General features: G+C 42.3%; 1 protein-coding gene across 2 annotated transcripts in view; it reads right to left on the reverse strand.

The window, feature by feature from the left end:
* The window catches only part of NKAIN2 (sodium/potassium transporting ATPase interacting 2), a 1,107,699-nt gene that overhangs the window by 577,949 nt on the left and 510,182 nt on the right, over window positions 1-19,568 (reverse strand). For both annotated transcript variants that reach the window (XM_033938936.1, XM_033938937.1), the window contains exon 3: window positions 15,043-15,123. In XM_033938936.1, coding sequence (XP_033794827.1) covers window positions 15,043-15,123 — 81 coding nt within the window. The remainder of the gene's footprint in view (window positions 1-15,042; window positions 15,124-19,568) is intronic.

The following is a 19,568-nucleotide window of genomic DNA, read 5'->3' on the forward strand; positions in this document are numbered from 1 at the left end:
GAGCATTGTGTGTGTATCAGCTTGACATAAGGGGCTGGTTCAGTGATGGCTCCTAAACAAAAGTGCTGCCTAAAAAGAAACAGCTGGAAAGGGGCAGAAGGTAGCACGGGTGGGTAAGGCCACTAGGAAGGAGAATAATGTTTCCAGGGATAGCACTGTTGGACAAGTGGCCCGGCGTATTGCAGCTGAACGATTGAGTGTTTCAGCTGGAGTGAGACCTGCACGGAGAGCTGCTGTAGTGGGGTCCGCTAGTGGCAGTGGCTTGCGTCCGGAGGCTTTGAGTGCTGAGCTCGCTGAAGAAGGTCCTGATGCTGCTGTACCTGGCACTTCTCAATCAATCACTTCCCCAACGCCTGTTACGGCTCCGGCTGGTGAGTTTGCTAGATGTGTGTCTGAGTTGTTGGGTATGGTGGCTGGGGGTAGAGAGTCTGAGGGGGTGGTTAGTGGTGGGGTGGGTAGTGCAGTGGGTGCTTCACGGAAGTCTTTAGGTAAAAGGTTGAGGAATAAAAAATTTTTGCATCGCTTGCAGCATGTTGTGAGGCATTTGGATAGGGATCGTAAGAGTAGGAGATTGGATGTGGTTGATCCTATGCATGTTTGGGAATCTTCTGATTCTTGGGATTCTTCTCATTCTCCTTCCTCATCTTCTTCGTCGGATGTGGTGCCTGTGGCTGCATCGGGCGAAAGTGGTGTTTGTGTGCCTGGTACGTCAGGTGGTATGGCTCAATTTTCTCGTTCTGGACATACGTTATGTGAAATAGCACCGTTGGATGGGCAGTTGTCTCAGAAATGGAAGAGAAAAATTTTGAGAATGAAATATGTGGATGTTTTTGCTTTATTGGAATCTGAGCAAGAAGGTTTTGAAAGAAAGAAAAGTGAGGAAGGAAAAGAGGAAGGGAAGAAAAAGAGAAGTAGAGTTTCCCGAACTATATTTAACTGGTTATTGGGTTTCCATGTGTATGCTAGTGTTTTAGGGTCTGCCAAGCCGGGGTTGTATCCTGGCTTACTGCGTTATGCTGATCTGATTTTACGGGCTTACAGGACTTATGGTGGGTGGGCTTGGTTAAATTATGACGAGCATTTTCGGCGTGGTATGGCTCGTGATAAGTCTGAAGCTTGGGGCTTCAGGGATGTGGACTTGTGGTTGACTGAAATGACTTCAGTTCGGCCTTCGTTTTTTCGAGGAGTCCCCTCCTCAGGAGGCTTTATGCCTTTGGGGAGGGGAGCCTCAGGTCCAGCAGAATGGGTCGAGGCAGGGGCTGGTGTTGGGGGGAATTGGGATCTGTGGGGTGGCAAGGTGGTGCAAGAGTCGGATTGGTGGGCTCAGCCTGTTTCCAGTTTACATGGAGGTCGGTTGTGACAGAGCTGGGTGTAGATTCCGGCATGTGTGCAGGTCAATGCTCGGGCTCCCACCCTGCCATTCGATGTCCAGGTGCCTGGAGTAAAAGGTCCGGTTGGGCGATCCGCTGGAGCGGCTCTGCCCCGGGTGTGTCTGGACAAGGCCCTTCCCCCGTTGATCTGCAGGAGCTTGCTTGTTGGTTGCCCTTATATCCTAATCAGGTAGATGCTGACAGGCTTTGGGGGGGTTTTACTGAAGGGTTTATTATCCCTTTTGATGGTCCCTTGCTATTGCATACCTGTGTGAATTCACCATCTGTTGCGAAACATGTTATGGTGGTTCGTGAAAAATTGGGAAAAGAAATTGATTTAGGACGAATCGCGGGGCCTTTTCCTGTTTCCTCCCTTTTTTGATAATTTGGTGCTTTCACCTTTGGGGGTGATTCCCAAAGAAGGAGACAGGAAAATTCCGTTTGATTCATAATTTATCCTTTCCTTTGGGGTTTAGTGTAAATTCCTTTATTGATCCGAGTTTTTGCTCGGTTCAATATGCATCTTTTGATCGGGCGTTAGACATGTTAAGGGGTTTGGGTCCTGGTGCGTTAATGGCTAAAGCAGATATAGAATCAGCGTTTCGGTTATTGCCGGTTCACCCTCGTCGTTTTATTTATTAGGCTTTCAATTTGAACATCATTATTATTTTGATAAATGTATGCCTATGGTTTGCTCTGTTTCCTGTGCATATTTTGAAGCTTTTTTCTACTTTCTTGCATTGGGTAATGGAGCAATGTTCTGGGTCATCTTGTATTGTACATTATTTGGATTGATTTCTTGTTTGGATGGTGTATTGTAGGGTCTAATCAGTGTAGTGTGGCTGTTAGATACATTCCGTGGTGTGATGGATAGGTTGGGTGTTCCGTTGGCTGAAAGTAAGTCAGAAGGGCCGTGCTCGACTTTGGTTTTTTGGGCATTGAGTAGATTCTGTGCGAATGGAGTCTCGATTGCCATTGGAAAAGGTTCAAGCTTTGCGTTCTGCAATTGACGGAGCTTTGCAGAGGAGGAAGTTGACCCCTCACTGAAATTCAGTCGTTGGTGGGGCGGTTGAATTTTGCTTCTCGCGTTATACCTACTGGGGCGTGTTTTTGCACGTCATTTGGCTTTATTAACTAAAGGAGTTACAAAAGAAGCATTATCGTATACGATTGTCGCGGGTAGTGCGTGAGGATTTGTTAATGTGGAAAACATTTTTAGTTCAGTTTAATGGGGTGAGAGTATGGCCTCAGCCATTGGTATCGGATACTGATTTGCGTCTGTTTACAGATGCTTCTGGTGGATGTGGTTTCGGAATCTATTTTCATGGAGCTTGGTGTGCTGAGGCTTGGCCTGATGGCTGGCGGGCCAGGGGATGGTGTGAATAATATAGCATTTTTAGAGTTGTTTCCAGTTTGGGTGACACTGAAATTATTTGGTTGTAGGTTAGAGAATAGACGGGGTGTTATTAAGTTCAGACAATGTGGCATGTGGTGGAAGCGGTAAATAGACAGAGAGTGCATTGCAAATTGTTACTGGGTTTGTTGCGCTTGATAGTGCTGGAGTGTTTATGCTTGAATTTGACATTGAAGGGCGCGTCATGTTTCCTGGTCTACTAATGCAATTGCTGATTCTCTTTCTCGCTTTCAGTGGACCCGTTTTCATGCATTGGCTCCTGGTAGCGGAAGGTGGCCCGACACTGTATGCCAGCATCTTTGTGGCAGCACTTCCTAGAAGTTTCCAGACTCTGTTGAAGAATTCGTTGGCACCTAACACGTGGAAAGTTTTACAGTGCTGGATGGCGTCGTTTTCTAACATTTTTACAATCTGTTCAAGGAGCTGATTGTTTGCAAATTAATGAGCGTTCTATCATTGATTTTATTTTATTTGCGCAATTCTGTTGGAATGGTCGGTGGGGGTTGTGAATCAAGTATTGGCAGGGGTTGCTTTTGTTTGCTAAGATTCAAGGTTGGCAGGATCCTACTTACTCCTTTTTAGTTCGTAAGCTTCGAGTGGGTTTTGTATCGGCGGGAAGGCTTCCTTTAGTCCGGCTTTGGTAAGGTTGCCTATTTTGATCGGACCACTTAGTGAGTATGGGGGAGTCACTTCCTCTGATTTGTATGTGTCTCCTTTTGAAGTGGTTTCTTTTTCGACTAGCCTTTTCAGTTGCTTTTTTTTGGGGCTTTACGTATAAGTGAATTGGTGGCTTCGTCCAGGAATTCGGATCGGATGGTAGGACGGGGTTGTTGTTTAGAGCATGTGGTTTTATCTTCCTTAGAGTTGCGTGGTTGTATCCGGCGTTCCTAGACAGACTCCTATGGGGAAAAGGATGTTGGTTTCGATTGCATGCAGTGGTGCAATTTTCGGAGTGTCCGGTATCCTTTGGCTCATCGGTATGCTTCAATTCGGCATCAACAGGGCCTGTTTTGGCTTGGTGCATGCGGATTGGTCACCATTAACTAGGTTTCAATTTACTGCAGTTTTTTTAACGAGCTGTTGGTTGATGTGGGTTTATTTAAACCCTACGATATTGGCACTCATTCTTTTCGGAATTGGGGCAGCTACTTTTGCGGACTCAGGAGGGCGGGTCTCGGATTCTCATTAGGAAAATTGGGAGGTGGGCGTCCAATAGGTATTTGGCTTATGTTAGTACTACTTAATATTGCTCACGTTACACTTAATTTGTTTTCTCCTCCTTATCTTATTTAGCTTGCATCCCGGACTTTGCCAGTGGAGGTGTGCTGTCTGGCTGTGTGGGCATTCTTTCATATTCTGGGCAAGGAAGCATGCAGTTACTTCTCGTTGGGGGTTCGATTGAATCTTGGACTGGCTGAATTGGGTCTCTCCACATTCAATGGCTGGGACAGCGTGGATGCGCTGGAGAATCAACTCTCTTGCCAACCTTGTTGGAGGCAGAAACGTTTTTCTTATCCTGCTTTGTACTTGTACATTTGGGAGGGAATGATTTATGTCATATATAAGGGGGTGGATTTAATTAGGCAAATGCAAAAGGATTTTGTTATTCTGTTGTCTCATTTTCCCGTTAACTCGCTTAGTTTGGTCAAAAATTATATCCTCGTTTGGTATGGAAAGATGCTCGAAATGAGCGTGCGATTGAGCGATTGCGGCGCAGGGTGAATGTGGAGGTTGCTAGATGGGTGGGCTGTTTGGGGGGTATGATCCTTAGTCATGATTTGTTATCCACTGACTGCCCTGGCTTATACCGGCCGGATGGGGCTCACTTATCTGATATTGGTCTAGATATTTTTATTAGCACAGTGCAGGATTTGTTGGAAGCTGTGTTTAAAGTGTAATTTGGCTGCAGCTAGTTTGGGGGAGTGGTGACAAGCTTATGCTGTCTCCACTTTGGCGGAAAATGAAATGGAGTTCCTTCCAGGCGGCCAGGGATTGTGGGGAAATAAGTTCAAGATATGATAAATGTTGTATGCTGTGTGCGGTACCGCCACAGACAGGTGAGGCCGGGCGACACCGCAGGTCTTGCAGATGGGATACTTGGAATGTAATCTAATGTGGGGATGTTGGGGAGAAGCAGCTAGGTCGGGACCGACTAGCTGTTGGGAAAGAAAGGAAAGGCCGCCTAGGAAGAGGGATATGAAATAAGTTAAATTCACTGTTATGCAATTTAAAATTGAATAAAGCTGCGGCCAAATTTATGCCATAATAAGGATGTGTTAGTGTATTTTGTTCAAATTTTGAATTGTTTGAATGCAGAGTGCGAGTTCCTAATATTATGCTAAGAGCCAGAAAATTCAATCTCTATTCTTGTGAAGCTCCATTGACACATAAAGCACCTTCATACAAGGAAATCTGGTTGATGCTCTCGGTACGGAAGGGTTTCCATATGTGTGAGGCAAAACTGCGCACCATAAGAGCATATTTTGATGTCCATCCATCTTTGTCAAATGCGTGCGCTACAATCTTTATTTCTAAGTCAGCTGGGCTATTGTAATATCGTTCATCTTGCTTGGTACTCAGAAATATCTCTGTTAGACTGTATATCATCCAGGTCTGCAGTCGTTCTACCTCTATTTCTGGTTTGAAAAGGCATGATCATGTAACTCCCTTTTTTTTTTTTTTTTTTTTTTGCGGATTGCATTGGCTGCCTGTTGAGGCATGTGTGAAACTTTAAGTTGGATGCATTGTTTCAAGGCCTTATCAGGTCAAATTACCCAACTACCTTATAGACTCATTCACTTTTGCTAACTCAGCGCGTCCCCAAAGTACCTCAAGCCTTTGTTCGTATTACCATCAGTTACAGGCTGCCAATATAAAAAGTGCCAATAAATGTCTTTTTTCTTATTCAAGCAACTTTTTGGAATAAGGATCTTAAGTCTATGACATTGACCTCTAGTTCTTACTCAGCATTTTAGAGAACACTGAAAACATATTTGCTTACTAGAGTTTTAGATAACTAATGTATTTTACTAAATTGTCTGCTCACTCTATTTTTGTAAACCAGCATAGAACTTAACAGTATTGTGGTATAGAAATTAATTTTTTATGTTATGTCTAATGTTAGACAGCTGACCCGTACATCTCTTTCCCCTCAATAACAGTTCTCTTGACCTATTAACCACTATCTTTCACCTCTTTTAAGTTCAATCAATTTGTATCCTTCCTTTGAATCTTTTGCAAACCGCATAGAACTTCACGGTACTGCGGTATATAAATTGTTATTATTATTCTTTTATATCTGGCATATCTAGTTTCTTTAACCATTTTTTTATACCCCGACTCATTCACTCCAGTCATTTGATTCAAATCGTTCTAGTACTTACTGAGTCTAAATGTAGACCATTATGAATCAACCACTACTCCGCTTTATGCTTTCTGTCACCCTTATCTATGAGATATGCTTCCGTCTCACATTCCTTAATGAGCTGTTTTTACTAAAATTCAAACCCTTCCTTAAAATAAGTCTATTTAGAATGGCTTTTCCCAGCTATTTGCCTTAGCTGAAGTTGAACCACAGATGTCTGGAGATCTCTGTTGGATGAAAGTTATTTTAACTGGTAATGCAATGTATATGTCTATATCGTGGATGAATGCTGTCTTCGTTCCTATTTGAAATTGGTGATTGTTTCTGTTTGTGCTTTATTTAGAAATGCAAACTGCCTAGATCTGGTAGTCAGTACTGACTGGCTGAAGAGCTCAATAAACATAAATATATACTTCGTAATACATGGCTATTTGTTGGCCCAAAGGAAATGGAGCAGCTTTTTTCACAATGTTTTATAAAAGGCACTGAGGATATAAGAAAAGGAACATGCTGAGAATGTAATTGACTTGTGGAAAAAAATCATTTTAACAGAGCCTAGTCTGAAACCACCAAGTAGAGACTTTGGGGACCAAGTAATCATTTCCTGGGTTATCAAGTCATCAATTGTGGCCCAAACTATGTTGACTAGTTTTCATCATATCTCAAAATAATTTCCACTCCCAGATACTTAAGAAATGCACATATATATCTTTCTTGGAGCATATTAAGGGGGTCCATTTACTACAATGGTAAGCACTAATGGAATGTTTATCACAGCTTAAAATACTTAACTGTGAGGAATGCTCACGTGTCCCATGGTAATTTTATTTGTTAGTGCTAGGGCAAGTCGGGGTGTGATGTGTGTTGTGAAATAATACTAAATCAACTAGTGTAACTACATCATTGTTTGCTAACGATTAGCATGGTGATTAAATTTTTTTAAATAGATAAATTAAAAAAATTAATAAAAAAATAAGCAAAAAAATCAGCCATTTTACCCATATGGTAAGAAAATGCCCTTAGTGCCTTAGTGCAGTTTGCATGGTGCACTTAAGATGCACCCACTTAAGCCAACCACTGACATATCATATGTAGGCACACTTAACCTTTGCCGCACCAATTGCAGCTTTATGCTAGTACGAAGGGCTGCTGAAAAGATCTCAGCCCAACCAAGAAGAGAATGATGTGGAGCATGAAACTTACAAGCTTATTCCACACATGTTCTTGACACTTTTCATTATCAATGCATCTAGCAAATGGGCACAAGTATAGGAAACCAAGCCATTGTGACATCACCAATGAGGTTGGGTCTTAGACATTGGTGGAATGAGGCATTATGACATCACAATATGAGGGGGCCACTGAAAGTTCTGAGCCCAACCATGTAGAGAATGATGCGGAACCATGAAACAAGTTATTCCCCATTTTTCTTGACACTTTTCATTTCCAATGAAAAGTGTCAAGAAAAGTGTGGAATAACTTGAAGGTTTCATGACTCCACATCATTCTCTTCTTAGTTGGTCTAAGAACCTTTCAGCAGCCCCTCATATTTTACAATGGCTTAGGATGCGCCTTTAAGCCATTACTAGAAATGACACTAAGCACCCCCTTTGTGGTGCCTAAAATGAGATGCTCATTTGTAGAATTGTCACTATAATCTGTTCACCATAACAGTGGCATAGTAAGGGTGAGCCGGTGCCCGTGGCATTGAGGCCCCGCCCCCACCCTCTTCCTCACCACCCTGATGTGCATGCACCACCCTTCCCTTTCTCCATACCTTTTTATACTCTCTGGTGTGATATCACTTCGTAGGCACGGGTCCCGGAAGTGACATTAGAGAGAGCGCTGATGCTGACGGGGCAGCAACTTCCCGCCAGGGATACTAACTAAAAGGTACAGTGGAAGGGCAAGGGGGAAGCATGTGCAAAAGGAGAGGAGTGGGGGGGGGGGAGGAATGGAGAGGAATGGGTGCCGCGACTTAGGAAGACTGCGCCCAAGGAGGGCCGCACACCCCCTTACTAAGCCACTAACCTCAAAAAAAAGACATTAAAACAATCTTAGTTTGAAAAAACATGACAGAAACATTGTGTATAATGTAAACCAGAACAGAGAAATACAGTTCTTCATGTTTTAATCTAAATGGTTTATGCATGAAATTCCTGATTTCTGTCCTTAGAATCTATCATCTACAGCCCAGATGAGGTTTGCACACATTTTTTTGCAGAGTTCTAGTAGTAGGTTGTTTTATATACAGTATATATAGTTTTCTAATTTGTTTTTTTCTACAACTTAACCTGATTTTTTCTTTCTCTTTGGAAATTGAATTATAACCCAGCCTTGTAAAAACAGCAGCATTTTTATATATTCAATATGATAGTTTTCACACCCTGCTCCAAGGTACATGATGCGGAGAGAGTTACATGGCCTCAGCTGGTGCAATGTGCTCTAGCCCTGGCAGAAGTCAGTTTTTAAAAATTCCTCAAAAAAATTGCTTTGAAAAATCCACACAATGTTATTAAAAGAAATTCAAGCACATTTTGTGATGTTCACCTACTGTAGAACATGCAGCTTTTACAAACACACTTTGTAATCATTCCTTCCATGATTTATAGACTCATATAGCTCTTAGTTCTGTATACCTCTAAAGATTACAGTTTATTCCTCATTCAGAGCCATTTCAGTCTGATGTCTTGAATTTAAACAAACAAGATAATCTCAGTCCTTTAAGGATATGTGTATGCTAACATACACTTTGCTGAAAGTTCATATAGAACAGTGGTCTCAAACACGCGGCCCGGGGGCCACATGCAGCCCGCCAGGTACTATTTTGAGGCCCTCGGTATGTTTATCATAATCACAAAAGTAAAATAAAACAGTTTCTTGATCATATGTCTCTTTAGCTATAAATGACAATATTATTATTGACAGCCAAAAGGAAAGATTTATAAACTATAAAGAGTTTTACCTCATGCAAAATTGTCATTTCTTTAATAAGACATTAACTATTTTTTTCTGAGACCCTCCAAGTACCTATAAATCCAAAATGTGGCCCTGCAAAGGGTTTGAGCTTGAGACCACTGATATAGAACATGAAAAAGACTGCTACATGGCCTCCATGATGAGCAAGTACCAGTATACAGTCTGCTACAGGTGGGACCTCCCCAGCAAGACATATCATGAGGTTCATATCATATCATGAGGTTCTTTTACCCATAGTGACTGAAAAGATATAATATTATATAGAATGACCTCCTCAAAAGCTGATGATACCTTCCAGCTGATATTCAGCATTATTTAACCAGCCAGAAATGACACTCACCAGCTAAATAATGCTTGACCAATTAGCCTTCTTTTACAAAAGCATAGCACGGTTTTTAGTGCCAGCCGAGGTGGTAACAGCTCCGACACTCATAGGAATTCTATGAGTGTCGGAGCTGTTATCACCACATCTGGCACTAAAAACCGTGCTACGCTTTTGTAAAAGAGGGGTAAATGTGAATATTCAGCAAAGGATCACCGGTTATCTCTGCTGAGTGTGTGGCGCAGTGGTTAAAGCTACAGCCTCAGCACCCATGCTGCTCCTTGTAACACTGGGAAAGTCACTTAATCCCCCCCATTGCCCCAGGTACATTAGGTAGATTGTGAGTCCGCTGGGACAGACAGGGAAAAATGCTTGAATACCTGAATAAATTCATGTAAACCGTTCTGAGCTCCCTTGGGAGAACGGTATAGAAAATTGAATAAATAAATAAATAAATATTTGTGGTTAGGGGCTAAAAGCTAACCACCAATTTTCTATGTTTAGTGGCTAAGTTCAGCAGCCAGATCAGACCGTGTAAAATCTTAACTTAAAAGCATCTCTCGCAACTATCCAACTACCTATCCCAGAAAATGATGGTTCAACGGCCGACATGACCTGGTCTCGCTTCAATAACCCAGATTGGAACCTATTCCTTAAGCTATACTCAAAATATTCCAAATCCAACTGCCTACTAGATAACTGCCCTCCACCCATCATGAAAACTGCCCCCCTCCCCTTCAAAGTCGAACTGTTCAACTGGGTCTCTCTCGGCTTGTCTACCAGCTACTTCCCGCTGGAACTCGGCCACATCCTCGTGTCTCCAATAATCAAAAATCCCAAAGAACCACCCTCTGCAGCCCCCAACTACAGACCTATTGCCAATATTCCTCTCTTCCTCAAAATCATGGAAGGTCTTGTCAATCATAACCTCATGTCTTACCTAGAGAAATTTAACAACTTTCACGATTCCCAGTCAGGATTCCGCACCAACTACAGTACGGAAACCGTTCTAGCCTCATTAACCGATCACCTCCTCCAAATATTCTCACTGGGAAACAGCGCACTGCTACTCCAGTTTGATCTCAGCAGTGCATTCGACCTAGTAGACCATGACATATTGCTTAGCTGCCTCAACTCCATTGGCATTTCCGGACAGGTACTAACTTGGCTCACAGGCTTCCTAAAAAACCGCACCTACCAAGTCCACAATGACGGAACCTTTTCCCATACCTGGTGCAACCCCTGTGGAGTTCCCCAAGGCTCCCCCCTATCTCCTTCTCTGTTCAATATCTACATGGCATCACTGGGACACATGTTATCGAACCGAAACCTGAAATCCTTCATTTATGCAGATGACATTACGATCATCATCCCTATTACCTCACTGTCACAAGAGACAGAACAACACATCTCAATTGTCCTCACCATGGTTGAATACTGGACTACACGCTTCAAACTGAAACTAAATCCAGAAAAAACCAAGTTTTTCCTTGCAAGTCCCAACCACAAACTAACGACTACCACCCTGCAACTTAACGGGCTAACGTATCCAATCAATTCCACCATTAAAATTCTCGGAGTCATCCTGGACCGCTGCCTCACCTTTGAAGATCATACCAATGCCCAGGTCAAAAAATGCTTTTCCACCCTTTGGAAACTCCGTTCTATCAAACACTACTTTGATTTCCCCACCTTCAGATTGCTGGTCCAATCCCTAATCTTAAGCACTCTGGATTACTGTAACATCATATACTTGGGTTCCTACAAGAAAACCATTAAACGTCTAAGACTCATTCAGAACACCGCCGTCCACCTCATCTATGGCCTCAAAAAGTCAGACCATGTTAGCCCTTTCTACAGAAAACTTCATTGGCTACCAACTGAAGCAAGGGTCATCTTCAGATTGAATAAATAAATAAGAACTAGACTGAGAACCACTGTGAAGAGGGCAATTTTATAAGTGGTAAAGTACATACCCACTTTTGTGGTATTTTAGTCTTTTAGGTGAAGATGTGGCTGTGTAATTAAATGGCCTCTTACAAAATACCAACTAGTATAAGGGTTGGCAACCTTTTTACAACAAAGAGCCAATTTATCCAAAATCTTTGACCCAAGATTTACAAAGAGCTGCAAGGTGTAGCTTCTCTCCCTTCCAACCCCTCACAGAGGTCTATGTACCTCTCATCACTTTCTCCCTCCCCTGCCTCTCCCCCATCCCATAGCCAAGGTTCTCTCCCATCTCCAGGCCCGATCCTTTAATCTCCTGCCCAATCCCATGATCCCCCCCAGGCCTACCGAGGTACCCAGTGGTCCAGTGGGAGGTTTTCTGGCAGGAATGTCGTCCTCTCACTCCTGCCACCTCACAACTTCCTTCTAAAATGGCTGTTGAGACCTTTCGCGGCAGTTCTCAGTATTGCAGGAAATGCTGCAAGCAGCTATGAGAGGTTGCAGCAGCTATTTTAGAAGGCAACCGCAAGGAAGTAGGATCGAGAAGGCCAAGCTCCTACCATAAAGACCCCCTCTGGACCAGCAGGTACCTCAGTAGGCCTGGTGGGGGAGGGATCATGGGGTTGGGAGGGAGATTGATGGGTCGGGGTCCGAAGAGCCGCAGCTTCATGCAAGAAGAGCCGCATGTGGCTCTTTAGCCATGGTTGCCAACCCCTGCACTAGCACAAAAGTAGGTGCTTTGAATTGGTGATATGGACCTTTCCAGTGAGCATGCCTGAGGTGAAATTTAGGTGGCACCCAGGGAGGAACATGCTAATGTGTGCAAATATTAAAAAGTATTATAATTCACATGTGTACTTGATAAACATTGGTGTGGATATTATACCAGCTCATAATGGCTGCTGTAACTGTCCATAACCTGCAAGCCGGCACATGTCATACACTTATGGTCACTCAAGTAGGCACCTATTTATCTATAAAATAGCCTCAATGTAAGTACCTTAAAAAGAGCCTTTAGCTAGGCAGCCCCTTATAAAATTACCTGAAGGGCTGACTGGTAAGATTTGCCTCTTTGCAGATGATACCAAAATCTGCAATTAGAACAGATACCTCTCATGATGTGGAAAAATGAGGAAGAACCTAGTAAAGCTTGAGGAATGGTTTGAAATTTAGCAGCTATGATTTAATGCTAAGAAATGCAAGGTCATACATTTGGGCTGCAAAAACCTGAGGGAATGATATAGTTTAAGAGGTGAAGATCTTTTGTGCATGAAAGATGAGCAGGACTTGGTTGTGATAGTACTGTATGTGATGATCAACAGGTTGAAAAGGCAATGGCAAAAGCTAGAGCATGTTAGGGTGCATAAGGAGAGGAATGGCCAGTTGGAAAAAGAGGTATTAATGCCCCCTGTATGAGACTCTGATGAGACCTCATTTAGAACATTTATGTACAATTTCTGAAGACCACACTTTCAAAAAGATATAAACAGGATAGAGTTGGTCCAGAGGAAGGCAACTACAATGGTTGGTTGTCTACATTATATGTATACATTACATTATATGTATACATTACATGTATACATTATATGTATACATTACAGTGTATGAGGACAAACTTAAAGATCTCAATATGTATACTTTGGAGGAATGTTGGGACTGAGAGGGTGATATGATAGAGATCGTTTTAAATACTATGAGCATAAAATACACAAGGCAAGCCTCTTTCAATTGAAAGGAGACTCCAGAGTGAGAGGGCATAGAATGAGGTTAAGAGGTGATAGGCTCAGGAGTAATCTAAGAAAATACTAGGATGGTAGATGCATGGGATATGCATGACCAACTATGGGCATGGATATTTCATACAGGCAGTCCCCGGGTTAAGAATGGGTTCTGTTTTTTTAAACCATTTTAAAGTTGAATTTGTAGGTAACTCAGATCCTGTACAGTACAGTCTATAAAAACATTAAACATTAAAGAAACACAAAATAAAATCCTGTAGTTTAAAAAGAAAGAAAAGATAGGAGGTTTACACTTACTTTCATTTTTCATCCATCCCACTGTTCCCTCGCCACCGCCACATTCAACATTTCTCCCTCTCATCTCTCTCTTCCCCATGCATCTGTACCTCACACCTCTCCCATCACCATTTCTCTCTCCCTCTCAATGCCCAACAATTTTCCTCTTTCTTCATTTCCTCAAGTGCACCATCTTTGTTTCCCTCTCACTCAGACTCCCATGACCAACAATTCTCCTTTTCTATTCCCTCTCCCACCTCAACATTTTTCCCTCTTTTTCTCCATTCTTCTATCCTATGTCCCAGGTTCATGCTCCCCTCCCTCCCCTCTGTGTCCCAACTTCATGCCCCCTACCTCCTTCCATCCTTTTTCTGGTTTCCTCCCTTCTGTATCCCAATGCACCTCTTGTCCTTCTCATTTGTCTCTCTCTCGCAGGTGTTACCTCCTCTAGCCAGCTATTTCCTCCCTGCTGTAATTCTCTTCTCAAAACTGTAGCCATAGGTCCTGCACGTGGCCCGCAGCTGACCCCAAATCCTTACCAGCAGAGAGGGAAGGCTTCTGGGTCAACTGCAAGTCATGTGCAGGACCTGAGGCCATGACATTGAAAAGAGAAGTACGGCAGAAAGGAGGGAGCCTGCCAGAGGAGGTAACACCTGTGGGAGAGAGGTAACTGAGGAGGATGAGGGGCATATTGGGACACGGAAGAAAGGAAGAGAGGTGCACTGAGATAGGAAGGCAAGGCTTCCAAGTCAGCTGCAGGCTGCATGTTGGAACCACGGTCGTGGCTTTGAGAAGTATGGCAGGGAGGAGGGAGTTGGATGCAGGAGGTAGCACCCACGGGAGGGAAGCAAGTGAGAAGGAGGATGAGGGGTGCGTTGGGATAGGAAGGGAGGAAGAGGGTCGCATTGGCACATGAAGGGAGAAGCAGGAGCCCAGTTCATAAGTACTAGTCCAACGTAAGTCAAGCATTCTTAAACCGGGGACTGTCTGTAATTTATTTTGCCATTGCTGTACTGCATCAGATAGTTGGAATACATCTGCTCTGTCTAAAAGCTAGGACAAAGGTAACAGAACAAGATTTATTGAAGGGAACAAAGCAATCTTCAAGACTTTCCCACAAGCACCCTAGTTGTGCAAACTATTGGTTGGACCATGGCTTCAGAGGCCCACCTATTCCACTGTCTGAGCTAGGTAAATGATACGCTTACTTCCCTGGCAGCATCATACAAAAGTAGGAAGAATCTTTAGTAACAGTTCTTTTATTGATATTTAGATATTATAAATAACTTAGGCCCCATTTTATGAAACCGCGTTAGGCTTTTTTTATCGCCAGCTGTGGCAGTACGGTATTAGCTCCGACACTCATAGGAATTCTATGAGCATCGGAGCTTTTACCACCATGGCCAGCAATAAAAAAGGCTAATGCAGCTTCATAAAAGGAGGGTGGGGTCCCTATTTAATGGACCTGCAAAATTAGTAGATAAGAATACAGTGCTATATTTTCTACCATGTTATGTCCACTTTTCTGTCAAGAGAAGCTAATTTTAAATAATATCAAGGAAGACTTGCCCAAAACATCATGAACAGAAACAGAAGCCCTTATGGATGAATCAGATCAGATGGTAATTTACCTTTGAAAGTTCCCCGGCCTCCAAGTAGAAGCAAATAACAAACACATTCCATGTAATCCAGAGGACAAGCCAGATAGCATACTGTGGGGTTGGAAAGAAAAATAGTGCATGATTAACATTGCAATCAGTCATTTTTAGTACAGCATAAACTGTGAACTATAAACTGAAAAAAAAACCTGATGAATTCAAAGGAATAATTAATCAAGTATTAAGAAAAATGCAATGGGTTCTTAAAAACCAACTAAAATGATAATAGGTTGAAAGTGTAATCAAAATACCTCTTTTTTTTCCACCAGAAAGTTTTCTTCCTGCACCTTTTGGACTTCCATCTCAAAGGAATTAGGCCCTGCCCTCTACCAACTTCCTCCCTCCCCATTCCACCTGGAACATATTCAGGCTCTTCATACTAGTTTTATAGTGATTGGACCACAGCTAAGCCCCTCTGCTGTCACCTGTGCTGTACTAAGATGAGGACAGAGAGTTACGCCAACACAATGATTTATTTGTGGGAGTCAATCAAGGAGAAAAGATGAGGAAAACTCACAGAAGGAGTGTTGCTTCTTCGCGTCAATTTATGCTGTCTGACACTCCTCCGCACCCTGCTCTTTCAAGAGCCTGTTCACATTGCTTCCACAACTTCTTCCACCTTGGCTGATTCAGGGAACACAAGTTTGGACTTTGGTACCCAAAACAGTTTTTCTCCACTGTGACTTCTGCACTTAGTTCCAAGTTTATTTACAATTTTGATTATACCGACCATCAAACAAATAACTGGACGGTTTACAATTGCTAAAATTAGAGTTTAAAAAGAAATACAATAATAAAAATAGGGGAACATAAAAACCAGCCAAAGACAAAAATACGGACAAAGTAGGTACAATAGGCACTGAGGGAGAGGAAGATACAAAATTACATCAAAGTCAAATAAAAATATAAGGGAACTAGGAAGGGGAAGGGAGAGAACAAAAAGGAGAGGAGGGGGGGTTGCTTCTTAAAAGCGGTTGTTGTGAACAATTATAAATTGGAAGAAAAAGGATCTTATCCAGAATTTTAGGATGCATCTTGAAATAAAAAAGTTAGGACTAGTTGATGGCTATAGTTTGGCTGCAGAAAGATGGTGATAGCTGATTCCATCAGGAATGGGAGGAACACGTCACTTCTGTTTTACTCTAAGTTCCTGTGGACCCAGCACAGGAAACTCAAATGTGAATTTGTTGAAATGTAGCACAAAGCCCTATGATCTAATGGTGGGGTTGGATTTGTATAATGCCTTTTTGTGTTTATATGTTCAAAGCAGTTTACATATATAGAGGTGTTTATTTTGTACCTGGGACAATGGAGGATCAAGTGACTTGCCCAGGGTCACAAATGAGCAGCACTGGGAATGATCCCATAAAGTCAGGGTGCTGAGACAGCAGTTATACCATTAGATCACTCCTCACTATGACCACATAGGGGCAACCTTTAATAGTTTGTATTGTTACAAGGTACAAATGTAGTTTGGGGATGATTTTAATTGATATCTCTCTTACTATATGCGACCATCCCTGCCATACTTCACATGCTTTCATTAATCAACTCTTTTTCCAAACTATCAGAATGTAAAATCAACTAGGATAAGACCTCTTCATAATGACATAATTGTTCAAGACCTAGCTGCTTTCCCATTTATTAAGTAATTAGATATATGTTTAGGCCACACTTTAAATAATACTGTAAATAAAACATTTGATCACACAATTCAATCTATTAAATATTCGATTTATAAGTGGTTTCCCTTGTATTCTAGTTGGTGGGGAAGATTAGAAACTAGTTCCTGGAATTAACTAATATATTACTATTACTGTATGATTGATTTGATATACAAACCCCCAAGAATTGCTTCCAGATTCCTAAAACTACCCCCAAATTTAAGACGTGTTATAAATTATCATTAATGATTTTATCTTGTCAAGGATTTAATTGACCCTGAGGTTGTGGGTTCAAACCCTGCCCTGCTCCCTGTTACCCTGGGCAAGTCACTTAATCTTCCATTGACCCAGGTACATTAGATAGATTGTGAGCCCCAGCAGGACAGATAGGGAAATTGCTTGAAGTACCTGTATGTAAAACTCATCCCTTTGACACCATATCTACCACAGAGAACTGACCCTTTGTGCCTACAAATCACCTTGCAACCTCTATGACTGTACACACACTGTCATCCACATGACTTTGTACTATGTTACCTCCAACCTCTACCTTGTAACACCTCTCTTTAAACAGTACTAGCTCATCTATTCTCGTATTGTACCATCTCTCAAACTGTTTTGTAATGTACCTCCTTGATCTGTACTAAATTCAATCTATTTAAATTGGACTGTAAATTGACTTGAACGTATTTAAACATAATATGACTTATAAATCCCAAATTAGATTTTTGGTCTTTTAGACATCCATATTGCTTTGAAAATGAGTGCCATAATCACTCTTGGAACTGTGCAGCTATTAAGTAGTTAATCAGAGAATTAACCTGAGATGAATCCAAAATCAAGAAAAAGTTTGAAATTAATTTTCTAGTCAGTTGTAGTGTTAGAGAAGAGGAAAGCTTGATTATTTCTAGGACTTATACTAGGAGAGGATAAAATGGTGCTAACATATGGTAACTGTCACACACATGACATTTTTAGTCCACGATTCTGAATATAAGCAATTCAAAGGAAATACAGCAAACACATAACTCAAAGTTGAAGTCACTGACAGACTGTAATAATCATGATGCTGTATAATACAAGTGAAAATGAGAACAGCTTGTACTGTCCAAACTGACGTGACTGTAATGAGATTAGATGTAAGTGAGAACCCTCTGTATAAAACTCAGGAGTTGACATAAAGATGATATCCAATGAGCATGGCATCAAACTGCACAGCTGGAAAAAAAAAACGCACAACAACAGCTACTTCAATAGATTGAATGCTAGTGAAACCCCCATTGGAGTGGGTTTCTAACAGAGTTTGGAAAGAGGTGTTTGTGAACAGTGGGTTTGAAACAAGCAGTTGTCTGTCTGTGTGAAAACTGAAAAAAGGGGCTTCTGCCTGCCACTTAGCTGACTGCAGGAGAATTGTATCCAATTTATGAAAGTTGCATGGTTGAGTGTGTAGAAGGGGTGGGTAACTCCAAATTATGCACTGAGGGATGAACACTTGGGTGAAATGTTATGCATTTTAAGAAGTTACCTGATGAATGTTAATAAAGCTTGGGGGCTCAAATGAATCTGGGGATGTGAGCTGAGCTGAGAAGAGCTCAGTAGATTTCCTTGGTAACTTCGCTCCAGATATTAGCCCAAATGTGATCATGTTATGATTACTGTTTCCCAGCAGACCCAACACCATTTCCTCTTGTACTATGCCCTGCATTCCTCTAAATACAAGATCTAAAATAGTCCCCCCTCTTGCTGGTTCCCGAACCAGTTGCTCCAAGAAGCAGTCATTTAAGAACATAAGAATTGCCATACTGAGACAGACCAAAGGTCCCTCGAGCTCAATATCCTGTTTCTAACAGTGGCCAACCCAGGACCCAAGCACCTAGCTAGTTCCCAAGAAGCAAAACACATTTATCACATCTAGGAAATTTACCTCCTTAAAGCTCCCTGATGTAACATTTATCCATTTATCTTCCCTCCCTCCCCCCCCCATTAATCTGGCATCCATCTTCTTCCCTCCGCTTCCCTCCTTTCTCCCCAAGGTCTGGCATCTCTCTTCTATTTTCTTTTCTTTCCTGGTCTTCCTTCTCAATTTATTTTCTGCCTCCGTCTAGATTAAATTCTTTCTTACTATCCAGTCCTAAATTTTCCTCTTTTCACTGTGGCTACCTACAGCTTTCTACCCCTTTCCTTCACCCCCTCCAGTATCTCACTAACTCTATCCTCTTCCCCTATCCAGCATGCACCCTTTTTTTCTATATCCTCTCCTTCCATCCGGTATGTGCCTTATTTCTCCACTTCCATTTAGTATCTTCTTCCCCTTCACTCCCCTCCCCACTGACATCCAATGTCTGCTCTCTTCCCACTATCACCATCTACCCCCTCTTCTTCTACCCTAATTCCATTGAGTATCTTGCCCCTTTCTCTCTCCCTTCCTCCTCCCCAATTCCATCGAGTATTCTGAACCCCTCTCTCCCTTCACCCCAATTCCACTGAGTATCTACCCCTTCACCTCCCCACCACTGCTGTTGCTTTCCCACATGTTCCTGATATCACACAATAAAGTCCAAGCACCACGCATCCTCTTTCTGTTGTTGGCCCATCTCCCTCCCTTCCTTTCCCCTCACCTTCACAATCACCTTTCCAAATCAAAGTTTTCTTTTTCAGTGGGGCCCCTACGCAGCAGCTGTTTTCATAAGTTGTAGGCAGTTGCCCGGCCTGAAGTTTTCCTTCTGACATGATCTGCCCAGGTGGAAACAGCATGAGAGGGGAAGATTTGGGCTAGGCAGTCATCTGCAACTTACGAGAATGGCTGCTGAGCCGGGGCCCTGCTGAAAAAACAAC

The sequence above is a fragment of the Geotrypetes seraphini genome, chromosome 3 (assembly GCF_902459505.1).
Source record: "Geotrypetes seraphini chromosome 3, aGeoSer1.1, whole genome shotgun sequence".
Taxonomy (NCBI): Eukaryota; Metazoa; Chordata; class Amphibia; order Gymnophiona; family Dermophiidae; genus Geotrypetes; species Geotrypetes seraphini.